General features: G+C 42.9%; 1 protein-coding gene across 2 annotated transcripts in view; it reads right to left on the reverse strand.

Moving 5' to 3' along the window:
- E2F5 (E2F transcription factor 5) overlaps positions 1-7,148 on the reverse strand; it is a 28,827-nt gene extending 21,679 nt beyond the window's left edge. Inside the window, exon 1 of one of the 2 annotated variants that reach the window (XM_027089702.1) lies at positions 6,639-7,148. In XM_027089702.1, the coding sequence (XP_026945503.1) occupies positions 6,639-6,869 (231 nt within the window). In that variant the 5' untranslated portion in view covers positions 6,870-7,148. The remainder of the gene's footprint in view (positions 1-6,638) is intronic. The other variant, XM_027089703.1, reaches the window with a different exon arrangement.
- Positions 7,149-7,568: the final 420 nt, after the last annotated feature.

The following is a 7,568-nucleotide window of genomic DNA, read 5'->3' on the forward strand; positions in this document are numbered from 1 at the left end:
GGCTCCGGACGCGCAGGCTCAGCGGCCATGGCTCACAGGCCCAGCCGCTCCGCGGCACGTGGGATCTTCCCGGACCGGGGCACGAACCCATGTCCCCTGCATCGGCAGGAGGACTCTCAACCACCGCGCCACCAAGGAAGCCCTGACCTTGCTCTTTTTAAAAATTAAATCCAAAATTTAAAAACTTTATAACTTTCCTATTCCCCTGTAAGTAAAACAGAATTTTACTGTAAAAGTGGATTTTACTTTATTCCATTATAGAAATGACTCTCAAAGCTTATTCATTTCCACTAGAAATTAGGTCCCTTAATTAGTAATGTAAGATTTGAATGCCGTAATATGCTGCCATTCAGACATGAGCAGAGACTATTCCAGAGCAATTAAATGGGGAATTTCTTCCATCCCTAGCCTCCAACATTTCCCCAAGAGTAGCTCTCATCAATCTTAGTGAACTCCTAAAGGGTCAACTCTGTTTGACATTAATTCCTTCTACTACCAGAACAGTTCTTTTTGATGCGTGAATAATATGATTGAAAAAGAAGAGGCAGTAGCTCATTCCATGGTTCTCAGATGTCAGTAGGTATCAAAACTACCTGGGTATGTATTTAAAATGCAGATTCCTAGGCTCATCCCCTGGCCCTACAGAACCTGATTTCCCAGGTCTGACATTAGAATCTTTTTTTTTTTTTTTTTAAAGATCCAGAAGATGCTGACATATTTGACCATTGGTCTACACATTGAGAAAGCTGGTGGAATCCCTTTCTTGAAGTGTGAGCGTGGAGAGACTGTACAGCTTAGCACAAAAATAAAATCTGCCTGGGGCTTCTCGGTTCACAACTACTGCCACCACTTACGGTGGCTCATCCCTCCTTCCTTCCACTTTAAGGATAAGATATAAAGGATGTGGAACATGCCCAAGACACACTGCTGATAGGTGGCAGAATCAAGACCAAGAACTCACTAGTACTGTCTTAGCTATATGCCCATTTATCCTGTCCAGAACTGAAAAACGCAATGGCTGGCTTTTTTTTTTTTTACTTTCTTGTTCTCTAGAAAAGCTATTCTTCACATTATACCAAAACTTCAGAGGTAGGTACACTTTGCATAGCATAGCATCAATTCTGACATCAGACTATCTGGGCTCTTATCTCCTTTACTGTGGATATTGGCTGTAACCAGATAACGTCATTAAGCCTCAATTTCCTAATCAGCAAAATGGAGATGTAATATCTCCCTTAGAGTTTTGTTACAAGAATTAAATGCGCTAATACAAGTAAAGCATCTGGCATAGTGTCAGTCACTTAGTATTAGCTACTAGTAATCATTTTTATTAGTGTTGTAGAGCTTTAGTCTCCTAAGAATTTTCTTTTCCCATTTGGTCATGCATCTTGTATTTAACAGATGTTTAATAATTAGACCCTGGAATAGATGTATCCAGAGAAGCTTTATATATGCATCTTTAATATATTTTATTTTTTAGAGTAGCTTGAGGTTCACAGCAAAACTGAGTAAAAAATAGAGATTTTCCATAAATCTCCTGCCCCCACACATGCACAGCCTCCCCCACTATCAACATCCCTCATCAGAGTGATACATTCATTACAACTGATGAACCTACACTGACACATCATAACCACCCAAAGTCCATAGCTTACATTAGGGTTCACTGTCCGTGTTGTACATTCTGTGGGTTTTAATAAATGTATAGACATGTATCCACCATTATAGTATTGTACAGAGTAGTTTCACTGCCCTAAAAATCCTGTGTTCCACTTGTTCAACTTACTCCCCTAACCCCTGATCTTTTGCTGTCTCCATTGTTTTGTGTTTTCCAGAATGTTATATAGTAGGAGTTATATAGGATGTAGCCTTTTCAGACTGGCTTCTCTCACTTAGTAATATGCATCTAAGGTTCCTCCTTGTCTTTTCATGGTAATGACTCATATTTTTCAGCACTGAATACTATTCCATTGTCTGGATGTACCATAGTTTATTCATTCATTCACCTACGGAGGGACATCTTGGTTGCTTCCAAGTTTTGGCAATTATGAATCAAGCTGCTATAAATATCCATGTGCAGATTTTTGTCTGAACATAAGTTTTCAACTCCTTTGGGTAAATACCAAGTAGTGTGACAGCTGGATCATACAGTAAAAGTATGTTCAGTTTTTTAAGAAACTTCTGCAACATGTTGCATTCCCACCAATAGTGAACGACAGACAGTTCCTGTTGCTCCACATTCTTGCCAACATTTGGTGTTGTTAGTGTTTTGGAATTGTGCCATTCTATTAGGTATGTAGTGGTACTGCAGTATTGTTTTATCTATTTTTTTTTAATTGCAGTAAAATACACATAATATAAAATTGGCATCATAATCATTTTTTAAGTGTACAATTCAGTAGTTTTAAGTACCTTCACGTTGTTGTGCAACCAATCTCCAGAACTCTTCTAATCTTGCAAAACTGAAACTCTATACACACAGCATTAGTTTGCTAGGGCTGCATAATAAAAATTCCACAGACTGGGTCGTTCAAACAACATAAATTTATTTTGTCACAGTTTTGGAAGCCTGAAGTCTAAGATCAAGGTGTTGGCGAGTTTGATTTCTTCTGAAGCCTCTCTCCTTGGCTTGCAGATGGTCTCCCACATTGTGTCCTCACATGGGCTCCCCTCTGTGCACAGGCATCCCTAGTGTCTGTGGGTCCAAATTTCCTCTTCTTACAAGGACACCAGTCAGATTGGCTTAGTGCTTACCCTGGTGGCCTCATTTTAACTTAATCATCTCTTTGAAGGCTCTATCTCCAAATATAATCACACTCTGACTACTGGGGGTTAAGACTTCAACATATGGATTTTGAGGGAACACAATTCAGCCCCAAATGCCAAAGAAGCAACAACTTCCCATTCCCTCCTCCCCCAGCAACCACTCCTCTACCTTCTGTCTCTATGAACTTGACTGCTCCAGTTACTTCATAAAGTGGAATCATACAGCATTTGTCTTTTTGTGACTAGCTTAATGTATTCAAGGTTCATCTATGTATGTATCAGAAATTCCTTCCTTTTTAAGGCTGCATAATCTTCCATTATATGTATATACCACATTTTGCTTATCTACTCATTTGTTCATGGACCCTTGGGTTGTGTCCACATTTTAGCTATTGTGAATAATGCTGCTATGAACATAGGTATACAAATAACTGTTCAAGACCCTGTTTTCAATTCTTTGGAGTATATACTCAGAAGTGAAATTGTCCTGAGAATTTTTAAGCATGCACTGAAGTTCTGGCTCTCCTACTCATATCTCTCTCCTTAGGATAATCCTTGCTTTATTCTGTGACATCACAATCTAAGACCTTAGATTATTTATTTCTTCCACAGTGTGTATTAATCAGCAAATCATAAATGGGTATGAGTCAGGGACCTGTGAGATAAGAAACACCATAAATATTTTATCATATTAATCCAGGTATCGTTCAGGCAATTGGTAACTTGAACAATTATAATAAACAAGATAAGGAATCTTGAGCATACTTTAAAAACTTGAAGTTGGCATCAAAATGGCAAATCTAGAAACTCAGTTATAAATTAATAGGAATTTTCAAAACAACACATATAGTCATGACTATCCTAACTTACTTAAATTTTTAGTTCTATAAAAATAGAACCCTAGTTTAATTTGTGAAGTAATATGAATTTGTCATCAATATCCTCATTTTAATGCAGAAGCTCAATACCTTCTCTTCTATCATGAGTAGAGGTATAAAAATAATCATGCATTTTTCTTTACAAGAAAGATTCCATGCCCTACACAGATGAAAAATTTAAGAAATTATTTTTTTTTAGGAATACTGAAAGTCAGTATAGCACAGAGAATAAGAAAATATGGTCTAGTTTCAAGTCATAGCTGTGACTTTCTACTGTGTGACATTGGGCAAGTTACTTAACCTATCATTTTCTCATCTGTGAAATGGGCATGGTAAGTCCAAATTTCAACTGTTAGGATGATAAAATTAGTTAATATATGTTAAATGCCTGGCACATACTAAGCTCTCAATAAATGTCAGCTACTAACAGCATAAATTGGCAAACCACATAACTGGAAAGGACCATGACATAACTTGTCATCTCACTAGAATAAAGAGAGAGTAACTACCCCACTCCCACTATTGTAACAAATTATTAGAATTTGTTTTGTTAAGCTATGTCCTCAATTAGTTAAATTACTAAGAAATGTATCACTAAGATACAGCATTATGTTCTTATTCTTCAGTAGTATATGTCACAAGTTAGAAAAGAAATAGCATCTAAGTGGTTTGGATATATTATGGATATCTAAGATATTTGGATGTGATGGCTGATATTTTTTATCTTCATGATATTCACAAAAATGATGTTTCATTAATTGCTTCTTAAAAAATATCAAGTGTATAATGCAAAAGTACCAATAACTTATGCTGAAATACACCACCCCCAAGTAAGAATATAAGGAAAAAATGTGATTTTATAATTTCAAATTAGAGAAACTTTATAATTGTCAGTGTTAATCCATCTTCAACATGTCAGAAAAAGTCTTTATGATCTTTTACTATGGTGTACAATAAGAAACATCATTGCAAAGATTTCAATATAAGATTTTTACAATATAAGATTTTACACATATATATATGTAAACATATGTAAATAAATGATATCTATCCATATTTATGTGAAAAAGAATGATACTCAAACTGTTCTCTACAACTAAAATGTCATTAATATAATGAGACCTAATGTCACTGCAGAAACCTTTGAACTTTTAAGAAAGGATGGATGAAACAATGTTGTTATGATATATTAAACTCCATTTCCCACTCATTGCCTCTGTGACTTCTGGACAGCAAAATGTGGCCACAGATGAAGCAGGAAGAAGCCAAAGAACTTAGGGGAAAGCAAGGGCAAAGTTCCACCATTCCAAGGCAAGTTGCAGAAGCCTTCACAGTCAGCCCTCAGAGTTCAGTTTCATCTGGAAAATCCCAAACTTTCCTGATTCCTTACTGAAGTCACAGGCTACAACTGAACTTCTAGATTTTGAATAGTAGTTTGCAAGCTATGCTTTGTAACATCCCTGGCTTTCACTGATGACCTCATGACTTCCTGTGAAATTCTTTAAACAGAATCCAATTTAGTTCACAACAATTTAAATACTATATATGCCATAAAGCACTTTCAGGGAGGGAGGTATGGAGGAAAGAGTGGGTGGGGGAAAAAAAACGAGAACAAGAATTTCCAAGGGTGTGGGAAAATTCCAGGAGTAACACTTCAAAAAGAAGAGAGTAGAAACTACTTCCGGAAATGCAAAATATGTGCATCGTGCCTCATTTGTATAAACTAGAACAATTCAGATATTTCAACAATCACATACTGAACACCCAGGGAAAGGAGACGGCATTCAGTGACATACCTCACCTCCTGCACTACACTGAGAGGAGGGCCCCTAGCAGAGGCCATCAAGTTGGCCTTTGTGAGTTCAGGTCAGGGAGAACTAGAAGATGCTCTCCTGCTCAGATGCTGCTTCTGTTACTTTAGGCACAGCCTTGATGACTGCAGTCACACTCTCAAGCTAGGAAAGGTGGTCCTGACCCTCCCCTAGGCGCTGGGACCAATCCTCTGCAGTGATTACTGACTCGTTAGTAATTTTTGTTTTTATTGCTTTACTTCTTACTTAAACTGCGTGTGCTGGCTGAATTTTAATTCAAGTGTGATCACAGCACTGTTCCTCAGCGCTGTGGAATCCTTCCAAGTCCTGCCTTGAACGGTTAAGTCATTTTGTTTAACGGAACAGCTTTTGATGCATGTTGCTGTTTGAAAATTCCAAACTGTAGTAAAAGACGAAGCACACGGTCTCGTGAAATAGGAGTTTACTGAGCGCTTCCATCTTTTGGGGTGAAAATTATAAAACACCCCCTTTTCGTGTGATGGCAAATCTCGCTTTTAGAAATTTATATCAGATACCAAATTAAGTCACAAGTCAAATATCCCTCTTAATCATCAGGATGATGAAAAGAAGTGCACAAGGAAGAGGTTTTTTAAATTACTATTATTGTTTTAACGGGGAGGGCTGAAGAGTTCACCTTTTTGTGTGTGTGTCATCCAGAAGAGGTGGCAAAATCGGATTTTGTTTGCTTGTTCGTTTTAAACAACCGAAACACGGTCTCAGCAAGAATCGCCTATTAAAACCATCAATTCCCAAGAGCAAAATCAATCCCAAGGGTGCCTCGGGGCAAAGCGCCCTGGTAACCCCTGAGGCTCTGCCACAGGTGGACGCGGAGCAACAAGGACACTCGGTCGCCCTCGGGTCCCTACGCCCAGAGCCTGAAGCCACGCGGGCGCGCCCGAGCTCCTGGGCTCTTTGTCGAGAGCCCGGCGCAGCGCCGGGCCCCATTGGTTAACGCGGTCGGTCCGGGCCATCCTGGTCCCGCGTCCCTCCCCCATCCCGGCGTCCAGGGCCTGGGCGCCGGCCACGTGGCCCCTGCTCGCGGGTTTCCCGGTCTCCGGGATGCGCGTCCACGCCGCGCCGCCCAACCCACGCGACAAGGGGGTGGTCTTCTCCCAGGACCGCGGGCTCGGAAGTCCGCCCCCTCCCCGCCTCCCGCACTCACCGCTTTGAGATCCAGGACGCCGTCCTTGGCCTCCTGAAGCAGCGACACGAACTTGGTGGTGAGCAGTCCCAGGCTCTTCTCGTGCCTGCTGCTGCCGCCCCCGCCGCCCCCGAGAGGCGGCGGCGGCGGCGGCGGGGGCTGCGCCTGGGACTGCTGCGGCTGCGGCCGCTGGCCCTGCCCCTGGCCCTGCGGCGCCGGCTGCCCGGAGCCCGCGGGCTCGGCCGCCGCCATCGCGTCCCCGCGCCGCGGTGGTGCGGCCCCCGCGCTCGGCCACCTGCCGGGTCGGCTCCGCGGCGGCCGCTGCCGTCGCCGCCCGCCGAGGGCGGGACGAAGGGTCGCGGGCTCCTGCAAACAACAGGTGCGCTGCGCCCACCCGCCCGGGGGCCGCTCGGCGCGCCGGGCCTCCGCCCCCTCCCCGAGCCTGGGGACGCGAGAAGGAAGCCCACGATCGAGGGGAGGGGGAGTGGAAGCGAGAAGAAGGGGCGGCTAGGGGTGGGGACCCGAGTTTAAATGGCAGGAAGTGACGCCGCGGCCCGCCGTTGCTTGGAAACGCATTTTTCTGTAGGAAGGAGGGGCGAGCGGAGAGGAGGGCAGCGTCGGTGACTGGGTTTCACACTTGCCTCCCTGCTGTTGGCGAGCCGACCCCGGGAGCGGCGACCTCCCGCAGCAACGCCGGGAGGAAACAAGGGCTTCAGGGCAGGAAAAAACCCTGCCGTGTGGCCATCAATTTCTGAGCCGCTGGGTCCGTGGAGCCACACGAGATTAGCCTTCGGTCACTTACCTTGATTGGGCGGTTTCTGCTGTCTGCTCTTTTCGAGCTTTAGGATCCTTTGCAAATATTTCAGTGACTCGGACCAAATGCAGGGTTATATTCCATAGATTATCTTTTTGGATTTGAAATACAGGAAAAACAGAATCATGGAATCATAG

This window comes from Aethalodelphis obliquidens, unplaced genomic scaffold, assembly GCF_003676395.1.
Source record: "Aethalodelphis obliquidens isolate GAN/ISIS:26980383/991018 unplaced genomic scaffold, ASM367639v1 scaffold68, whole genome shotgun sequence".
NCBI classification, from domain to species: Eukaryota; Metazoa; Chordata; class Mammalia; order Artiodactyla; family Delphinidae; genus Aethalodelphis; species Aethalodelphis obliquidens.